Source organism: Ranitomeya imitator, chromosome 1 (assembly GCF_032444005.1).
Source record: "Ranitomeya imitator isolate aRanImi1 chromosome 1, aRanImi1.pri, whole genome shotgun sequence".
Taxonomy (NCBI): Eukaryota; Metazoa; Chordata; class Amphibia; order Anura; family Dendrobatidae; genus Ranitomeya; species Ranitomeya imitator.
In genome coordinates, this window is record NC_091282.1 from 1,142,841,116 (window position 1) to 1,142,863,182 (window position 22,067).

At 44.7% G+C, this 22,067-nt stretch overlaps 1 protein-coding gene across 10 annotated transcripts in view; it reads left to right on the forward strand.

Annotated features, from left to right (window-relative positions):
• APBB2 (amyloid beta precursor protein binding family B member 2) overlaps positions 1 to 22,067 on the forward strand; it is a 454,628-nt gene that overhangs the window by 351,806 nt on the left and 80,755 nt on the right. For all 10 annotated transcript variants that reach the window (XM_069744548.1, XM_069744549.1, XM_069744546.1 and 7 more), the window contains one exon: positions 4,559 to 4,686. In XM_069744548.1, coding sequence (XP_069600649.1) covers positions 4,559 to 4,686 — 128 coding nt within the window. The remainder of the gene's footprint in view (positions 1 to 4,558; positions 4,687 to 22,067) is intronic.

Below are 22,067 nucleotides of genomic sequence, written 5' to 3' on the forward strand. Positions count from 1 at the left end.
TTTATTACAAAAAATACATTTGCCTTTACACATCATTCCGTAGAGATATAATACTACACTCAGAACCATTAACAATAACCTGTCAGCAATATGTTGTAATGTAAAGGAAAACATGGCTGTAATAGCGCTGTAATACTGATTGCATCAATAGCTTTGGTGAAGAAATCCACTTGGTTGTTCTTCTTCAATCACCATTTGAAGTTTTCTGCTAAACAGATTTCTGTGCACAGAGGCCGGACTGTACACTGGGTCTTCTCCTTCCTGTCTGTAATTCTCTGACCCTTGGTCTGCCTCCATTCTGTGATTTCTCGACCTCTCCACCTGCCTCCAGTCTGTGATTCCTCAGCCCCTCCGCCTGCCTCCAGACTATGATTCCTCAGCCCCTCCACCTGCCTTCAGACTGTGATTCCCCAGCCTCTCCGCCTGCCTCCAGTCTGTGATTCCTCAGCCCCTCCGCCTGCCTCCAGTCTGTGATTCCTCAGCCCCTCCACCTGCCTTCAGTCTGTGATTCCCTAGCCCTCCACCTGCCTCCAGTCTGTGATTCCTCAGCCCCTCCACCTGCCTTCAGACTGTGATTCCTCAGCCCCTCCACCTGCCTTCAGTCTGTGATTCCCTAGCCCTCCACCTGCCTCCAGTCTGTGATTCCCCAGCCCTTCCACCTGCCTCCAATCTGTGATTCTCTAGCCCATGTGCCTTCCTCCAGTCTGTGATTCCCCAGCCTCTCCGCCTGCCTCGTCTGTGATTCCCCAGCCCCTCCGCCTGCCTCCCTGACCCCTCCGCCTGCCTCGTCTGTGATTCCCCAGCCCCTCTGCCTGCCCCCCTGACCCCTTCGCCTGACTCCAGTCTGTGATTCCCTGACCCCTCCGCCTGCCTCCAGTCTGTGATTCCCCAGCCCCTCCGCCTGCCTCCAGTCTGTGATTCCCCAGCCCCTCCGCCTGTCTCCAGTCTGTGATTCCCCAGTCTATCTGCTTTGCCTGCAGTCTGTGATTCCCCAGCCCCTCTGCCTGCCCCCTGACCCCTCCGCCTGTTTCCAGTCTGTGATTCCCCAGCCCCTCTGCCTGCCCCCTGACTCCTCCGCCTGTTTCCAGTCTGTGATTCCCCAGCCCCTCCGCCTGCCTCCAGTCTGTGAATCCCCGACCCCTCCGCCTGCCTCCAGTCTGTGATTCCCTGACCCCTCCTCCTGCCTCCAGTTTGTGATTCCCTGACCCCTCTGCCTGCCTCCAGTCTGTGATTCCATGACCCCTCCGCCTGGCCTGCCTCCAGTCTGTGATTCCTTGTCTCTCTTCTGCCTCCAGTTTGTGATTCCCTGACCCCTCCGCCTGCCTCCAGTCTGTGCTTTCCTGACCCCTCCACCTGCCTCTAGAGTGTGATTCCCCGGCCCCTCTTCTGCCTCCAGTCTGTGGTTCCCTTACCCCTCCACCTGCCTCCAGTCTGTGATTCCCCGGCCCCTCTTCTGCCTCCAGTCTGTGATTCCCCGGCCCCTCTTCTGCCTCCAGTCTGTGATTCCCCGGCCCCTCTTCTGCCTCCAGTCTGTGATTCCCCGGCCTCTCTTCTGCCTCCAGTCTGTGATTCCCCGACCCCTCTTCTGCCTCCAGTCTGTGATTCCCTGGCCCCTCTTCTGCCTCCAGTCTGTGATTCCCAGGCCTCTCTTCTGCCTCCAGTCTGTGATTCCCCGGCCTCTCTTCTGCCTCCAGTCTGTGATTCCCCGGCCCCTCTTCTGCCTCCAGTCTGTGATTCCCCGGCCCCTCTTCTGCCTCCAGTCTGTGATTCCCCGGCCCCTCTTCTGCCTCCAGTCTGTGATTCCCCGGCCCCTCTTCTGCCTCCAGTCTGTGATTCCCCGGCCTCTCTTCTGCCTCCAGTCTGTGATTCCCCGGCCCCTCTTCTGCCTCCAGTCTGTGATTCCCCGGCCCCTCTTCTGCCTCCAGTCTGTGATTCCCCGGCCCCTCTTCTGCCTCCAGTCTGTGATTCCCCGGCCCCTCTTCTGCCTCCAGTCTGTGATTCCCTGGCCCCTCTTCTGCCTCCAGTCTGTGATTCCCCGGCCCCTCTTCTGCCTCCAGTCTGTGATTCACCGGCCTCTTCTGCCTCCAGTCTGTGATTCCCCGGCCCCTCTTCTGCCTCCAGTCTGTGATTCCCCGGCCTCTCTTCTGCCTCCAGTCTGTGATTCCCTGGCCCCTCTTCTGCCTCCAGTCTGTGATTCCCCGACCCCTCCTCTGCCTCCAGTCTGTGATTCCCCCGGTCCCTCTTCTGCCTCCAGTCTGTGATTCCCCGTCTCCTCTTCTGCCTCCAGTCTGTGATTCCCCGGCCCCTCTTCTGCCTCCAGTCTGTGATTCACCGGCCTCTTCTGCCTCCAGTCTGTGATTCCCCGTCCCCTCTTCTGCCTCCAGTCTGTGATTCCCCGGCCTCTCTTCTGCCTCCAGTCTGTGATTCCCCGGCCCCTCTTCTGCCTCCAGTCTGTGATTCCCCGGCCTCTCTTCTGCCTCCAGTCTGTGATTCCCCCGGTCCCTCTTCTGCCTCCAGTCTGTGATTCCCCGACCCCTCCTCTGCCTCCAGTCTGTGATTCCCCCAGTCCCTCTTCTGCCTCCAGTCTGTGATTCCCTGGCCTCTCTTCTGCCTCCAGTCTGTGATTCCCCGGCCCCTCTTCTGCCTCCAGTCTGTGATTCCCCGGCCCCTCTTCTGCCTCCAGTCTGTGATTCCCCGGCCCCTCTTCTGCCTCCAGTCTGTGATTCCCAGGCCTCTCTTCTGCCTCCAGTCTGTGATTCCCCGACCCCTCTTCTGCCTCCAGTCTGTGATTCCCCGGCCCCTCTTCTGCCTCCAGTCTGTGATTCCCCGGCCCCTCTTCTGCCTCCAGTCTGTGATTCCCCGGCCCCTCTTCTGCCTCCAGTCTGTGGTTCCCCGGCCCCTCTTCTGCCTCCAGTCTGTGATTCCCCGGCCCCTCTTCTGCCTCCAGTCTGTGATTCCCCGGCCTCTCTTCTGCCTCCAGTCTGTGATTCCCCGGCCTCTCTTCTGCCTCCAGTCTGTGATTCCCCGGCCTCTCTTCTGCCTCCAGTCTGTGATTCCCCGGCCCCTCTTCTGCCTCCAGTCTGTGATTCCCCGGCCTCTCTTCTGCCTCCAGTCTGTGATTCACCGGCCTCTTCTGCCTCCAGTCTGTGATTCCCCGTCCCCTCTTCTGCCTCCAGTCTGTGATTCCCCGGCCTCTCTTCTGCCTCCAGTCTGTGATTCCCCGGCCTCTCTTCTGCCTCCAGTCTGTGATTCCCCGTCCCCTCTTCTGCCTCCAGTCTGTGATTCCCCGGCCTCTCTTCTGCCTCCAGTCTGTGATTCCCCGGCCCCTCTTCTGCCTCCAGTCTGTGATTCCCCGTCCCCTCTTCTGCCTCCAGTCTGTGATTCCCCGGCCTCTCTTCTGCCTCCAGTCTGTGATTCCCCGGCCCCTCTTCTGCCTCCAGTCTGTGATTCCCCGGCCTCTCTTCTGCCTCCAGTCTGTGATTCCCCGGCCTCTCTTCTGCCTCCAGTCTGTGATTCCCCGACCCCTCTTCTGCCTCCAGTCTGTGATTCCCCGGCCTCTCTTCTGCCTCCAGTCTGTGATTCCCCGGCCCCTCTTCTGCCTCCAGTCTGTGATTCCCCGGCCTCTCTTCTGCCTCCAGTCTGTGATTCCCCGGCCCCTCTTCTGCCTCCAGTCTGTGATTCCCCGTCCCCTCTTCTGCCTCCAGTCTGTGATTCCCCGGCCTCTCTTCTGCCTCCAGTCTGTGATTCCCCGGCCCCTCTTCTGCCTCCAGTCTGTGATTCCCCGGCCTCTCTTCTGCCTCCAGTCTGTGATTCCCCGGCCTCTCTTCTGCCTCCAGTCTGTGATTCCCCGGCCCCTCTTCTGCCTCCAGTCTGTGATTCCCCGGCCTCTCTTCTGCCTCCAGTCTGTGATTCCCCGGCCTCTTCTGTTTGACTTCTCAGCAGCCACCTGTCATTCACAGGCAGGAGGAGGGGCAGCAGTGGATGGAGCAGGGACATAAAAGTGTTAAATAATTGTTTGATAATATGGGATAGGGAAGATATGAGAGTTATGAAGCATTCCTGTTTAGCAGAGGCGAGGGCCGAATTGAGTCAGAGGCGAGGGCCGACTTGAGTGTGAAAATTGCTTATTTGAATGTAGTGAATTTGCTTTTTTTTTAACAAACTGCACTCGGGGAACCGGATTTTTTGAAAGTGGACAAAAACTTTATTACTATCTTTCTGTGCACCTAGAATATTATTGTTCTCGGCAGTACATCACCTGTTCGCACAGGATATGTGCTACCGTTAATGATTTTTTTAAGCCAGGTTAAAAAACATTGCACCCAAAGAACAAGCATTTGTTAACTTGTTTTGTTGGTCAGGAATGAGCTCGTTCCCGGATTATTGGTTGTTTAAGTGGGCCCATAAAATATAGCATAAATGACATCTGACAGGGTAGCTCCTGTCATGAACAGTAATAAACCATGCAGAGTTAGTATACTGCTTTTTTCCCACATTACTTTACTATTATACGTACTATCACAACTAACTGACTGATTGTCCTTTTTTCTTTTTCCAGGGTAAAGACATGTATCTTGTTTTAGAGAACGATATGTTAAATCTGGTAGATCCTATGGACCGCACGCTCCTACATTCACAGCCCATTGTAAGCATTCGAGTGTGGGGAGTAGGCCGAGATAATGGACGGTGAGTGCAGCCATTTTACTCCTAATACTGGAGCTTCCACATTGTGTTACTGACTGTGTGTTGTGTATGGGGATGATTGCTTCTGTGTCCCATGTTATCTGCTGTGAGTATAATAATTTCCCCAAAGGCTATCAACCGGTTATAATATGCCAAAAATACCGCCCTTAATATGGTCCTCTGTTATGGATGGGTCATCAATGTTTCCAAGGTTTTTGCTAGAATATGACAGTAATATCTTCTCACTTGATAAATGTATCTACTGTTTTTAAGGAGGAATCTCACTTTGTAGTCAATATTCACTCATTTAGAACAACCATTGTAGCTTTACTACTGGAAAAACTAGTAATTAGGGATGAGCAGACATGTTGAAGTTCGGGTTCTGGTACCTGATCTGAACTTTAGTCCAAAATTTGGTTTGGGTACCAGAACTGTATCCAAACTTGAACCAGAACTCTATTGAAAACAATGAAGACCCAAGCTTTTGGATTTTTAAAAAACTCTCGGAAATCTGCATAGGACTTCTGGGAGAAGTCAGTGTTCGGCGTTTAGCGCTGGACACGAAGTGTCTGGTACAAACCCTGAACTTTTAAGTTCGGGTTCGCTCATCTCTACTAGTCATTGGTTCCAAAGCTTCCAATTTGGTAGCATGAAGATAAAAGATGCAATAAGTAATAGAAAGAGAGAAATTTGTCACATAGAAAAGTCCAAAGGATCTGCTAGAAGCTGTATATTACTTTTTATGTAAAGGATGGGTGTTTATTCAGGGTCCATGTACAAGCCTTACAGGGTGACATTGGAGCCCCTCAACCTGGAACTGGTAACGAGCAATACAGAACAACATGGTACCGCACAGTACTGGTCAGCACTTCAGTAATATAGCACCCAGTATAAAACCCCTTAATGAACAGCGGCGTACATGTGATGAATCGAGAGGGCTCAGGAGCTGAGCCTGCCCTAATCCCAGCAGATGAAGGCGGAGTGGAGCGGAGCTCTTCCCACAGCTCATAACTTATTAAATGCTGCTGTCATACTCTGATAATGGCATATACAGAGAGCATCACGGGGAGCACACTGTTTTAAGTGCTCATTGGTATCTTTGTGATGCATCGCGCGTGCCCGTTGGGTAGTCATGATGGCCGTGGGTCTTCTGAAGTTCCCCATGCCTGTCATGACGGTACTCCTGTGAACGCCAGGTGACTGGTGTTCATATGAGACTATGATTTATGCTGTGCACCGCAGTACTGTGGTATTGCTATATATAGAACAAGCGATCAGATGATCACAGGTTCAAGTTTCCTAAGGGGACTACAAATAGAGTACAAAGTGTGAAAAAACGTGTTTAAAAAAATATTTTAAAAAATTAAAAAGTTTTAGTCACCTCTTTTAACCCAGTTAAAATAAAGCCGTCATTTAAAAAAAAATTAAAAATACGCATACAGTCTGTGGTATCACTGTGTCCATAAGAGTCCAGTCTATCAAAATATAAAATTAATTAACCCCATCGGTAAACATCTGAGGTATCGAAACACCTGAAGTGTTTTTTTTGTCGCCACCGCTCCTCCAGAAAATGCTGTAAGAAGCTATCAAAACATTTTATCTACCGCAAAGTAGTATCAATAAAAACATTAGTTCCCCCTGCAAAATATACTGTAGCCCTTGTGAGCTCCATAATTTTCAAAATTAAAAGGTTATAAGTATCAGAAAATGGCAAAAAAAATTTTTAACGAATTTCTGAATTATTTTTCATCGCTTAAATTGAAAATACTTAACGCAAATTTGGTATCAAGTAAGTACTAACTTAGAAAACCATGTCTCCGAGTAATTTTCACTGCACAATGAACACCATAAAAACAAAACCTGGAAAAAAAAGAATGTAGAATTGGTTTTTTTTTTTTTGCAATTTCACCAATTTTTTTTTCCATTTTCCAGTAATTATACAGTAATATGAATGGTGTCATTCAAAAGTACAACTTGTCCCACAAAAAAACAATCCCCATGCGGCTATTTTACATAAGATTGGATCATTTAGCTAATGTGTTGTAGACATTATCCCATCCAGGATTTTTTTTTTTAATGGAAATTTTGTGTTACATTTTTCTGTCTGAACCCATTGACCAAATTCAAGATTTTCAGGCAAAAAGTTGACATTTTTTAGCCCGAATGATAAATGTCTAGCCCCCTCTGTGGTCTTCTTCCTCTTTATGCGTCTATCCCATACACTGGACTTATCAGGACGTTTGTTCAGCCATGCACATGACAGTACCTGGAAATAGTCACTTTCAAGCTAAGGACCTTCTATGTTTATCACTTACTTTTTTGTCTCCTGTCTTAGTCCCTCAGGGCGGATGCTTTTATCTCCTCTTGCACTGTCATTGTGAATAAAGCTCCTGTTCTAGTTCTGGTGGTGCTGTCTGTAAAATGCCTTACATCATCTCTGTCAGAAGCAATGCAAATCTTTGACTTGCCTTGTGTCGTCTCCACTCCTTAATTCCACATCTGAGTGTCTTCCTTTCATCTTATATAAGAACACCTGTCCTGATCATTTAAGGAGCCTTCTGGACTGCGTTGTACAAAAATGATAGCTGGCAGGAGGAACCTTTGATAAAAAAACAGTCATGTTTTATTTTAATTTTTGGAGAGTAAAGTGTTTTTTGATCTGACAAATGCATTTCAGGCTGCAGACATCTAGGTGTGCTTACAAAGAAGTGACTGCACAGTGACTCCCGAGCTCTGGTACAGAGGGATTCATGATGCTCCCGTCAACCTCATTCATTCAAGTGGGCGGTGGAAGGTGTGAAAATACCTTTTTTAAAAAGTCACAATTCTGAAAACTGATAAGGACCTTTTGGCATAGCTAACCATATTCACTTTCCTAACCATTTGTTTAAATAGAAGAAAGCAGCGTAAAACGCAAAAAATCGTTCATCAAAACTTGCAACTTGATGTCTTGAGAAAACTGGTGTAGAAGCCTTGAGAAAAATGTGATTTTGTGCTATTTCTTACATAGGCTTTTTTTTTTTTACAAGCCAAAGAAAGAATGCTGACAAAAATAGTGTATGTGTGTGGAAAACTTAACCCCCCCCCTCCATACACATTAGATGGTTGACGGCCAAAAGTTACTTTGGCCGATAGTTTGGTTGACACCACCTTAAACTGTTGGCCAAGCCTGCAGTCTGTCTGTGGGGGGCCTTAAGAATTCCCCATTTACAAATTGGATCTCCAAACCAGACAAGCCAACTTGTAGACATTTTTTTATCTTCTATACTATTGAATTGTATGTCTTGAATGTCTACTGAGCAACAGCCTAACAAAAGGGTTGTCTGGTTAAAGCAAGCTATCCGGTGGAAAGGTGATAACTTGCAGATCGGTTGGTGTCCTACTGCTGGAAACCACACCGACTGGCAGATTGAGGAACATTAAAACCCGTTGGGGAACTTATATCCCTGTTATGCCTGACCATTGCTCCATTTCTTTCATGTAGGACTGCTGGCAAAAGCTGAGCAAAGAGCTCAGCAGACCAACAGGGAATGAATAGAGTGCAGGTCAAGCGTGCGCATGGCCGCTCCATTCTTACGGGGATACCAGTTCCTTGATCCGCCGATCAGAGCAGGTACCGGCGGTCGGACTCCCACCAATTAACAAGTTATTTCTTAGCTGCACAAGACATTTTCTGGATGAGTCCATACTTATGTCTTTTTCTACGTTTCTCGACATTTTTATTTCAGCATGATACGTTAATGTGCATGCTGGTGCTTAGGCTTATAATAAATCTGTGCACCATTTTCTCATATGGCGGTAGGTAGAGTTATAGATTTGTATCCCAGCCAGTTCATATTACTAAAATATACATAGTGAGAAGAAAGTCTCCCGTCAGAGTTTACTGGCAAGAATGTAATGATTCTTGTGTGCCAATCCCTATGACAATAAATCAAGCTCCAGTTTCTGCTACCTCTCAGATGAATGTTTGCATGAAAGACGTCAGAAGAGGCTGCAGATAGCCACAGTATGAGACATATTAGAGTGCTGATGTGTAGGAGTCGGGGGAGGCCAGGGCAGTAGTCATGGCCGATAGCAAACCCTTTATCACTCTCTGGCCTTCCCCCTCCATACATACATGTATATCTTTCTGAGTACCTCGGTGCTGTGCCTCAAAGCCATCTGTACTTGCCCGATATGGGGATGTATTCCTCACAGACGGTTTCACAAAATAAGAGTCACAGTCCGGTTCCAACTTTTCAGCTTCAGCTCTTTTACTCAGCACTCCATCCAGGGCATATTCAATACACACACAGGAATTCTCATCAGGCAATGCTTTCACTTTCACTTGCCTTCTCTTACGTATACTAAGCTTGTCCCCGGGACAGATCTCATCCTTTGGTCCCTTAATGGACTCACTGTCCTGCACTCTTGCCTCCTGTGGAGGGGTCCTCCACCGTTTCGTCCCGGATCTGAACACCGCTGCCCACGCAAAGATCTGCCACATTTCGTGTGACCTGGTCCCCTGCTGCTCAGTTTCTCCTTCTGGTGACAACTGCAGACCCACTTATTCTGCACCGTCAATGCTGCTGATGTGTGTGCTGTAACTCTTCGGCCCCCTGGATTCTGTAAGCTGGGCTCACACTTCTGGGAAACGTTACGGGGCACGAAACACCCTGGGCTAGACAGCCCTCCTTAGCTAATGGGCGCCCTCGCCCCGACTGAACTAAAGCAGGAAGCTCTTACTAACTTATTCTCACCGTGCCCCTCCTATTCTAACTATTTGCTATAATGCCCCAATCTGGTGGCCAACTAGGGAGATTACTCCCCTAACACTAAACTTGCCGCGGGGTGTTTACTTTCCCTAACCAACATTGTACGTTAAAGGGAACAATGGCATGGCAACATATTATACATTTAGACTCCTAGTGTGGCAATACCTTTACGCACCCATGGTAATAATCTTTAGATGTGTAGCAGTACCATACATAAATAACAATGATAATACATTGAATAATGTAGCAGTATCACATGACATCTGTACAGTGGGTTAAGGGGGAGGGGAACAAGGCATCAAACTATCACATCCCCTACAGATGTAACGTGCTGTGGGCGGGGTACCCCTGCATGTTACATGAAGGTGGGGGTCTTGGCTGGGTGTGTGGTCTTGTTCTTTGAGGGTGCTATGCCAGTGCAGACCACATGTAACCAATGACACTTGTTTGCCAGGACCAGATGTTAACCAGTTCATGAAAAGAGATTACCAGTTCTTAACCCTTTAATGACTTTGGGATTTTCCGTTTTTTCGTGTTAGTTTTTCGCTCCCCTCCTTCCCAGAGCCATAACTTTTTTTTTATTCCGTCAATATGGCCATGTGAGGGCTTATTTTTTGCGGGACGAGTTGTACTTTTGACAGACACCATTGGTTTTACCATGTCGTGTACTAGAAAATGGGAAAAAAATTCCAATTGCAATGAAATTGCAAAAAAAAAGTACAATCCCATGTGTGTTTTTTGTTTGGCTTTTTTGCTAGGTTCACTAAAACTGACCTGCCATTATGATTTTCCAGGTCATTATGAGTTCATAGACACCAAACATGTCTAAGTTATTTTTATCTAAATGGTGAAAAAAAAATTCCGAACTTTGCTAAAAAAAAAAAAATTGCACCATTTTCCGATACCCGTAGCGTCTCCATTTTTCCTGATCTGGGGTCAGGTGAGGGCTTATTTTTTGCGTGCTGAGCTGACGTTTTTACTTATACCATTTTGGTGCAGATACATTCTTTTGATCGCCCTTTATTGCATTTTAATGCAATGTCGCAGCGACCAAAAAAACATAATTTTGGCGTTTCAAATTTTTTTCTCGCTATGCCGTTTAGCGATCAGGTTAATTCTTGTTTTTATTGATAGATCAAGCGATTCTGAACGTGGCAATACCAAATATGTGTATATTTGATTTTATTTTTATTGTTTTATTTTGGATGGTGCGAAAGGGGGGTGATTTAAACTTTTTTAGTTTTGTTATTGTTTTCATATTTTTTAAAACGTTTTTTTTTTTTTACTTTTGCCATGCTTCAATAGCTCCTATGCAGCTGAATTACAGGATTGCTATGAGCGCCGACCACAGGGTGGCGCTCACAGCAAGCTGGCATTAGTAACCATAGAGGTCTCAAGGAGACCTCTGGTTACTATGCCGACGCATCGCTGACCCTCGATCATGTGACGGGGTCGGCGATGAGCGCATTTCCGGCCGCAAGCGGTAGTTAAATTCCACTGTCAGCGTTGGACAGCGGCATTTAACTAGTTAATAGCAGCGGGTGGGTCCACTCGCCGGTATTGCGGGCACATGTCAGCTGTTCAAAACAGCTGACATGTCGCAGCTTTAATGTGGGCTCAGTGCCGGAGCCCACATCAAAGCAGGGGATCCGACCTCGGACGTACTATTCCGTCCGAGGTCAGAAAGGGGTTAACAAACAATGCTTTACTAAACAGTCATTGCATTACAACTATGTACGCAGGATGGCGGGTACACAACTTCTTGCACGTTTCTTCATTAATGCAAACCATCAATACACAGTCCTGTTACTTCCTCGGCCTCACACATCCCTACATCCACTGGTCTCATTTCCTTCACCACCACCCAGTTTAGCACCACAGTACAGTCCATCAAAGTAAGTTCCTCTTCCCGAGGTTCTGCGTCTGAATCTCCTCGTAGAGGAGAGGGTTTTTTGCCAATATGGCCGGACTCGGCATCAAAACTTCCTGTTTCTACGTAGAGTAGAGAAAAGAGAAGAATTTACTGGGTAGAAAGGAAAGATTAGCAATTGTAAGTACACAGTGCTATAAAATATGACTGCAATATATTAAGAGGATAATAACTTTGATGAGAGAGCTTCTTTAAAATATCACAAGTAATAATCAAATGAAAAATGCAATTTCAACAGGAAATGCAAATGTCCATATTATTCTGTAGGCCTGTCATTTGGTAACTATTAAACTTGCTTGTTACGTTTTTCTGATGTCTGATCCCAGGTTTCCCCCCATTTGCCCCAAATTCTTTCAATGTGTTTCATCCTAAAGTAGCCAAGATTCCTCAGGGAAGGTGAGAATTATGGATGTAGTTGTAGACGCCGTTAACACAAGATTCAGACGTGTTAAACATGTGACCTCCGACAGGCGGCTGATGTTGAAGCCCATACTGTAGCACTCCCGTATTTTATTGTTGACCCACAGAGACAGCAGAAAATTTAACCCCTTCATGACCGGGGCTATTTTCGTTTTTGGTTTTTGCTTTGCTTCTTCCCAGAGCCATAACTTTTTTAATTTTCTGTCAAAATGGCCATGTGAGGGCTTGTTTTTTGCAGAACAAATTGTACTTTTGAACGACACCACTGGTTTTAACATATCGTGTACTAGAAAACGGGGAAAAAATTCCAAGTTCAGTGAAATTGCAAAAAAAGTTGTTGTTTCTTTACCATGTTCACTAAATGCCATAACTAACCTGCCATTATGATTCTCCAGGTCATTACGATTTCATAGATACCTAACATGACTAGGTTATTTTTTATTTAAGTGCTGAAAAAATCTAAAATTTGGTAAAAAAAAAAAAAAGCAACATTTTCCGGGATCTGTAGCATCTCCATTTTTCGTGATATGGGTCGGGGTGAGGGCTTATTTTTTGAATGCTGAGCTGATATTTTTATTGATTTGGTGCAGATACGATCTTTTGATCACCTCTTTTTGCATTTTATTGCAATGTAGCGGCAACCCAAAAAATGTATTTCTGGCGTTTTTTATGTTTTTCTTGTTAGGCCGTTAGCGATTAGCTTAATCCTTTTTTTATTGATAGATCGGGCAATTCTGAACGCAGTGATACCAAATATGTGCATATTTGATTTTTGTATTGTTTTATGTTGAATGGGGCAAAAGGGGGTGCGTTGAACGTTTATATATTTATTTTTTTAACGTTTTAAAAACATTTTTTATTTTACTTTTTGCATGCTTCAATAATCTCCATGGGAGACCAAAAGCTGCAGTTCTCTGATCGCCTCTGCTACACACAGGCAATGATCAGATTGCCTGTATGTAGGAGAAATGCTCAGTTGCTATGAACGCCGACCACCGAGCGGCTCTCATAGCAATCCTGCAATGACAACTATAGAGGTCTGCTTCAGACCTCTGGTTGTCATGCCAACCTATCGGTGACCCGCAATCACTTGACTGAGCTACCGATGGGCAGGATTTCTGACTCGCTTCCGGTAAATGGGAGTTAAATGCCTCTGTCGGAGATTGACAGCAGCATTTAACGGTTTAACAGCCGTGGGTGGATCGCGATTCCACCCGCGGCTGTTAGTCACACGTCACCTGTTCAAAACAGCTGACATGTGCCGGGAAAGATGTGACGGAACCCACATCAAAGGTAGGGATTCCGACGTGGGCGTATTATTGCGCCCAATGTCAGAAAGGGGTTAAAACTTAAGTATTAGGCAATAACATTTATAGTTTGAATCAGGGAGAATGGTTCTGATACAGTATGAACAACTGGAGATTTGCATTTTAATGTTTTAATTAAATAGAAACACAAAAGCTACCCATACATAGTCAAGATAGTCACCAAAACCCAACGTCCCTGAGACATGTCCATTGTCAGAGCTTCCGCTGCATTGGTGGGGCAGTGGTACTGAGAGATGATCTGTTTCTCCTACTTGAATATGTATTATTACAAGAAGACATGTTTTTGGAGAACTTCCCATCTGGCCCAAACCATAATTCTGATCCAGTCCATCTGCCATTTTGCTCACACAGTAGATCTCATTTTGGATTGGACATCCGGAGACGAGACCTCCGCAATGCTCTTAGTTGGTCATCTGTAATTAAATGGAGTACAGATAGGTATCTCAGCTTTTGTGAACATGTCATTTGCAGGTGAAATAGTGAATTTCTACTGATAACAGTAACGTGAACCTGAAGCCTTTTAGGGTGGTTAGAAATCTTTGTACGTTTGGTCGGATTTTAGAAGATAAAAGCTTCCTTAGCAACATCAGATAAAATGATTTTCTAAGTCTTGCTGTAATGAAAGATTGATGGCACACAGGGAGCGCCTGATGAAAGTTTAATTTAGTCACGTGCCTCTTCCCTTACCGACAAATGAGGAATCGTCTGGAAGTCAGAGATGACTCCATTAGATACTGGATGATCTTCTTCTGACCTCCACAGTTCATATTTACTTGGGAGAAAAAAGGGAATGCAATATGGGAAGTAACATGTGGAGACAGTCGTCATATTGGTTTCATATTAACCCTGCTGTTCTGTTCGGTCTGGGGAGACCTATTTTGAACTTTGGTATTTTTTGGGGTGTTCAAGATGCGGTTCTGAAACTTGTGGTTGATTGACTTAAATGAGGATGGGTCGGTCGGCCACGGGTTTCAGAGCCGCATCTTGAATATTTTAAAGAATATTGAAGTTCAAAGTCGGTCATTTTTGACCAACAGAACAGCAGGGTTAAAGGGAATCTGTCGCCAGATTTTTGGCTCCGTAATATTGGAGCACAAACCCTCAATACAATGATGTTTCACTTACTAGGGTGTGTGTTGCTGTTTCAATACAATCAGTGTTTTATTAGCAGGAGATTATCACTACAGTACTAGCTGCCTCGTGACTTCTAGTCCAACCATGACATCAGTGGTGTGTGTGTGAAGGGGAGGGGTATACAGAGCTCAGCGTTCACAGCTCTGCTAGATGCAGCAGAGAAAACTGTGCTTCTATCACAACTGCTGCACCCAGTAAGTGAAGTGATACATAACTGGAATCAGGGTCTCTGTCCCTACATTATGCTGATGTAAGATTATATAGCAAAAACATGCTGATGGGTTTCTGCTTACACTAATTTTAGGTTCACTTTACTTTGCAGTATCACAAATGATTTATTGAGATCCTTTAAATGCTTTTTTTATTTCTACAATGGATCTAAAATATATAATAAATAGTCTCTTCAGTCTGTGCCCTACTTCCTGACAGTCTACTAACAAATTGGGGGAATGGAGCATAGATAACTGTACACGTAATAATTTATATAAGCTGGTGTCTTGGACTAAGGAACGGCAATTGAAGTTTAGGTAATAAGGGACTGTGCACACGTTGCGTTTTTTGTCACAAAACCTGAAAGATTTCCTATTATCAGCAAAGTGAACGAGTTTCCTGAAGTCTCATGCACACGTTACTTATTTTTTCCTTGCAGATTGGCAGCAGATTTAATTCTGCAGAACGTCGATTCTTTCAACACATTTCACCCATGCTAATAAGTGGGGAAAACGTATGCAAAAAATGCATGTATTTTATGCCGCAAATACTGAAAGTGTTCCTATACCCAAATGTCATGCACTTGGGCCGAAGTATTAAAATATACAAAATGATAAAACATGAAGTAAAACTGTCACTTAAAAAGACTTGGGCAGTAAGTGACCCGTAGCAGGCAGCTAGCTGAAGTCCACAGCCAGTGTCTGCTGGCAATGATACAGGCTCAGCTCCTGAGCCTGCATCAAAGACGAGGAGCCGGCAAGGGCTGAAAACGTACATCATAATTGCGGAAGGGGTGAAAAGGGGCATTTTTTTATGTTGTACTTGGAGAAACCACTTGTTATATTTGCTGCAGAAAGTTTGTAAATTTTCTTCTAGACCTCGCTCACGGTACGGGGGTGAGTAATTTTGATTTCAGCACTGTAGTTAACCGCAATAGGTGTCTATCACTCTGGAAAAGGGCAAAATAAATTGGGATATTCACTTGAAGAGCAGCAGTAACCTTTGACATTGGATCAAATCATTTCATGAGGATATTGATTGAAAGGCTCGTCAAGATACATTGCCCTCTGAAAGTGATGTGCCGTCTGATAAGTTCGGCACAGTTGTTCCACAAACCTCCAGAACCCATCAGTAATGAAGTAGGAATCTTCTCTCCAACGTCTCCTCTGGACAGGACGCTGCATACAGTGATAGACGTCTCGTAGGCTGTAATCCCTTGTAGAAATTTACACATTTTCTCTAACTTATTGCCTTAAAATGTGATGCGTTAGAATTGCCGATAGCTACAGAATATGTTTTCGGCCAAATGAATATTTAAAAGACATGTTTGAGCCGTATGACTTATTTATTTTTTAATTGACTTTCCTGGGTCTGAGAGTCACGTCTCTGCCTATGCAGGGAGGTTTTAGCTTAGAACATGAAAGTAGGTCAGACTGTGTTTTTGAGTTCAGGGATTTATTTTAACCCTTCATATCACCGCAGTCTATCACCTCCTCTTGTGCACCTGTCATTAATCCTGGGGATGAATGTTTGCTGCGGATACACCAGAAGCCTTTGTCTGCCTGTACTCATTGTACAAATATAGATAAACTGCAGATTATATTAAATGCATTGTAATGTAATAATTTCAATAAAAATATGTAGCATTACTGTCATGATACTTTAAAAGGATTTCCCGGGGTAATTGGCTCCTACCCTGTCCCTCAAGCTAGGAGGTCCCTAGGCTAACCCTGTTCCCCAGAGTACCCCTGATGGTGGGGATGCCAGGATCTCATACCTCACTATGCTCCTATCTGCATGATTAACTGTTTCCTCCCTCACCCATGGTGGCATGGGACTGAAGTGTATAGAATAACACAGACCTGACACACAAGGGAAACAGACAGGGGTAAAAGAAAACCACAATCATACAAATATACTCACAAAACAAATGAGTGGAAAGCAAGGGAACAGTAGGGGGGACAAATGAAATTGGAAGAGAATTAGGAGAAAAACACACAAACCAAATCCAACCAGATATATCCTGAAAACAACACCAACTGACTGCCACTAATTCTGAACTCTTTTTCAACCCCAAACCAGGAAGTGCAAGCTATCACTAGCTACTTCCAAGTGCCAGTGGTAAGCATATATACCAGAGGGGAGCGGCCAACACAGAACAGCTGAGACAATTCAGGATGGAGAGCTCTAGGAGACAAACAGAACTGGTTAACACTTGCAATAATAGAGCAAGGAAAACCAGCACTGCTAAGGGTATGTTTCCATGTTCCACGCTGTACGCAGCGTCCAATCTGCAGCGTTTCCTGACAGTGGAAACATACAAAATAGGAAGGTGAAGCAGTTCTAATCAGTGCAGGGGTCCGTGTAACTAGACACCACGATCTTCTGGCCCCTGTCTGTCGGGGAATCCCCATGACCGTTACATTATCATATAGCTTTAAACATTGGTCCTGACGTAATATACTTTGTTGTAGCCATCAATATGTGTCATCGCTTGCTTTTTTGGCTGTTTCTGTAGTTCACATCAACTTGAATAGAGACTGTTTCCCCAATAATAGGGGTCTGAATACAAGAAAGGGTATGGCCTGAGGTCTGCGTTAATTTAGGGTTCTGAACTGAGGTCTCAATTTATTTAAGGGTCTGTCCTGAGGTCTGAAATAATTTAGGGTTCTGAACTGGGGTCTCAATTTAGTTAAGGTTCTTTCCTGAGGTCTAAATTAAAGAAGCACTCCCATGACAGTTTTTGTTGATGAAACTTGGGTATGTGTATGTCTAGTACGTTAATATAGTTACCGATCGCCATCTTCTCCAAGTTTCCAGTCCTCTTCTGGGACACGTGACTGCTATTCCGACTGGCAGACTCCCACATCGCTCTCTGGTAGACTAGAATGAGGCCCCGTAGCGACTTTTGACACACAGACCTCAGCCCGTTTATTGGTAGCAATTTCCAAAGTTAAAAATGTCTCCATAGCTAAAAAGATTAGGAAACCCTGCCCTTAGTAAAACAGTAGTCCGTCCGATAATATAGTCATCAATTACAAGCTGAACTTTTCACAAATATAAAAATCATGACATATAGATGTAGCTCAGCAGAACAGAAGGTTGGCGAAATTATAATCATTATTCTTAGACAGTGCTGCAAACGTGGAACCCAAGGAAAATAGGTCAGAAGGTCACCTTGAGTCCTAGTCTGTATTTTCCAGTCTTCTCCCTCATGGCTGCTATGACCTTTTGATACAAGTGCGTCTGCTTCACCTACCGATAATGCAATGCTGAAAATGATTCCGTATGTTAATTATTTATTGACCGTCCTCGCCATATGCTCTTGTAGACGTTCCAATAGACTTGTGATTACAGATGGTATAGCAGCGTAAAAGTTGCATTTTGTGCTGTTTGTGTCTCCATGTACCGCACCTGAAGGGGTGCACAGATCACAGATGGAGAACAGTCCTACAGATTCAAAGATCAGGATATCGAGAGACTGCAAATTATAGTGGAAGGGCAAAGTGGAAAAAGCTGAGAAATGTTCCACGACTTGGAGTGCAGTCATTGCCTAGAAACTACGTATATGCATTTTTTACAATCTTTTCCAAATGATCAAACTTACTGATTCACTGAATTCCATGTAGATTTTGTAGCCTCCTTTTCGGCAAATCCGAATCTGATATTCTGTCTATGGCATACAATATCTGTAAAGAACTAGCATGTGTAGTCAGATGAATCCTCAGAATCCCATGTCAGTCAGATTTCATATCATAGTCTGGCTTCCATACTTTAGAATATTGATTGTCATATCTAAAATATTCAGAGAAGATAAGACAATGGTGTTTCCCATGGCAAACAAGCAGAATGCAATTATAATTTTTTCATTAAAGGTAATAAAATAAAAGCAAGCCCATCATAGGTTGTGGGTTCATAGTGTTTCAGACAGACACAAGTTTACTCGGCAGCTTTTTGCAAAAATGTTATTTTCCAAAGCGATTTAAGTCAAAATTCTAGGTTCATCGCTTATATAAATCAGGGCCATTTACTTTGTTTCCCCCACAGATGTTCATGAAAAATTACAAGAAAATATTTTTGTAACTTGAAAAAAATAAATAAAAAAATAAATATTGCAAGAAAAGGCACAAAAACAAGAATTGGTAGTCTCTGTGACAGCTGTTTTCTGTGCCACGGTTTTGTGTTGTAAAGCAGAGAACAATGAGCAAAAGATAAAAGGTTCGTACACATTAGATAAACCGCAAGTGAACCTTCCGATTTTGTTATTATTGCCTGACCATATGATGTGTAGTGGAGTGTCTCAACTCTTCACCCAATGTCAGTTCTCAGGATTGAGGGACAAAGGATCGTGTTAGCAAATCCATAGATCTGTCCGCAAATATCTTATGTCACTGGCCACTTTCAGTGTGTCCAAAAATCTTCAATAGCTGGAGATTGACCCTTAGTTATTCTTAATGGCTCTCAATACATAGAAACATAAGACTGAGCATGTGTATGCTTTAATTGGAGATAGGGGAGTAAAGGCCCCCATACACATTAGACCAACGGTGGCCAAACACACCAATATTGACAGTCTAATGAGTGTTGGGACCCCCGACAGATGATATCGAGAGAGGTAGGGATCCGGCATGTCCAATTTCAGATTGTCGATTCTTTTTTTCTCCAATACATAAGTTGCCTCCAGGTGAGTCTGGCAACAGCTTTCTCATATAGTGAGCACAGATAACGCTCCTAGATATGGGAAAGTGGGCCGAGATTGCTGCCATCCAAATGATTACCTGAATCATCGTTCAGTGGACAGCTATCTGTTGTGTATGAGACTCACATGGCTTCCTGACATCTCTGGGGTTATTAATCTTCCCTGAGAATAAAAGAATCAAATATTGAAATTCAGCATGCCCAATCTGTCTTTTTCTGATTTTATCTGTCAGGGGCAAGTTAGGAGATGCCTCCATACACATAGGATAGTTTCAGATAACTTTTTACTAGAGTTTATGGGGTCATTTACTAACGTAAGAAATCTAAGTACTTTTTCGGGCCAGTATGCCCATCATCAGGACATTTTGGAGACCAACAACCTCACCTGGAGGAGTGTAAGTGGTTTCATCTTTGTGTGGGGTGGGGACTCAGCACTAGTGATGAGTGAACGTGCAAGATAAGGTGTTATCCGAGCACGCTCAGGTGCTAACCGAGTATCTTCGACATGCTCGAAAAAATATGTTCGAGTCCCCGCGGCCCCATGTCTCGCGCCTGTTTGACAGCCGCAACTCATGCAGGGATTTCCTAACAATCAGGAAATCCCTTCATGTGTTACAGCTGTCGAACAGCCGCGAGATATGGGTCCGCGGGGACTTGAACATATTTTTTTGAGTATGTCGAAGATACTCGGTTAGCATCCGAGCGTGCTCAGATAACACGTTATCCCAGCACATTCACTCATCACAACTCAGCACAGATCCTGATTGTGCCATGATTTGTAGGAAGGAGATTGTCAACCCCGGAGATTTCTGTATACGTTAAAAACTACATGTAATGTTTTAGAAGATCGCAAACTCTAAAAATGAATGTCCCAACTTTGCTGAAAGAGGGTACACGCATACTCTAGTACACAAAGCCATAAGCAAAGAATACTCGGAACCAAGTATGTTCCCCTTAGTTTGTGCCATAAGCAAAGAATACTCGGAACCAAGTTTGTTCCCCTTAGTTTGTCATTGTTGAGGCAGGACAGAGAGACAACAGTATACATGTATATAACCAACACACATTTGTGCCTCGTCCTTTATGTCAGAGCAGATAGACATTTTCCGACTGAGCTCAGTGGATGCACGGCTCAGTGGTGAGATCAGAGCGGCAATGTTCCTTATGATAACTGTTCACAGCTCAAGAGACTGAGCAAGCAGAAGCCGTCTGTCATTATTTTTTTTCTGCAAAAATCATTCATTTTATAATAAAACCGAGCCTTTAAAAATAACACCAGCTGTGCATTACCAAGCAGATCACGTTGGCTCACAGCTGATGCCAATGAGAATCGCATGGTTCCATGTTTACGACATTTTGAGGCATGGCATAGATTTATTATCAGTTACCATTTACATTGAGGGATGAAATAATATATTCCAAGGTCACATCTAGCCTCAATGCTTTCCAGTTTGTATTTTGATCAGATGAGTAGTAGATAAGCAGAGTATATGCGTAGATAATATACTTATATACCCAGGAGTAGGTATGGTATGACTCTCCGTAGGTTGGTTTTCATTAGAATCAAATTATTTCTGCGAGTCATGTATCAATGCTGACATTAAAATGAAATGCGCAAAGCAAAATAAAAGTGAAAAAGAGCACGTTTTCCATAATAATAGGAATTAGTCATACGTCATCACCTCTAATCCAGCACATATTGTACACATTGTGAGTTATTTCTTTGTATCCCCTGGAGTAAGTGCAATACATATACATAACTACATTGTAACACAGGGGAGCAAACAATGACTAAGAGCACATTTGATGTATTTTTGATTATTTCGGGAAGTTTGTGTTCTTTCCATATAGAATTATATCAAATAATCTATACCCATAACCTGAATTATGCGCTTTATAAGCTAGAGACATTTTTTTATGAGACGAGTACAATATTGGAAAATTAGAATATTTTATGGCTGCCATCCTGGTGCCATCTACAATATTCAAGTTCCATCATTGTTAGGCTGGCCCATCTGGGTGCTAAGGGATCCTCCCTAGCGCCCACGCTCCCATACAATAACGTGCCACAAAGATTTAGCAGATAGACCATCAGCAGATTTGGCTTTCAGTACCATCTTTATGTGGATGACACACAACTATACACATCCTCCCCTGACCTTACCTCCACTGTACTACAGAACACCACTGACTGTCTGTCCGCAGTCTCCGACATCATGTCCGCCCTCTATCTGAAACTCAACCTCTCCAAAACTGAACTTCTTCTGCTCCCACTGTCTACTAACCTCCCTAAACCTGACATTTCCCTCTCTGTGGGTGGCACCATAATAACACCCCGGCAGCAGGCGCGCTGTCTGGGTGTTATGTTTGACTCCGATCTCTCCTTCACCTCCCATATACAATCTCTTGCCCGCTCGTGCCGCTTACACCTAAAGAACATCTCTAGAATCCATGCTTTTCTCACCATGGAAACAACAAAAACCCTCACTGTCGCCCTGATCCACTCCCGCCTGGACTACTGTAACGCTCTATTAATTGGCCTCCCCCTCACCCGACTTTCCCCTCTCCAGTCCATCCTTAATGCAGAAACCAGGGTCATCTACCTGGCTAATTGATATTCAGATGCCGCCGCTCTTCCAGTCGTTACACTGGCTACCCATTCATTATAGGATCCGATTCAAAGTACTTATTCTCACCCACAAAGCTCTTCACAGTGCAGCACCCCCTTACATCTCCTCCCTTATTTCTGTCTATCGGCCTAGCCGACCGCTGCGCTCTGCAAATGACTTTCGACTAACCTCTGCACTAATCCGAACCTCGCACTCCCGACTCCAAGACTCCTCCCGTGCTGTACCAATCCTCTGGAATGCTCTACCCCAAGAAATTAGGACCATTCACAATTTGCATAGT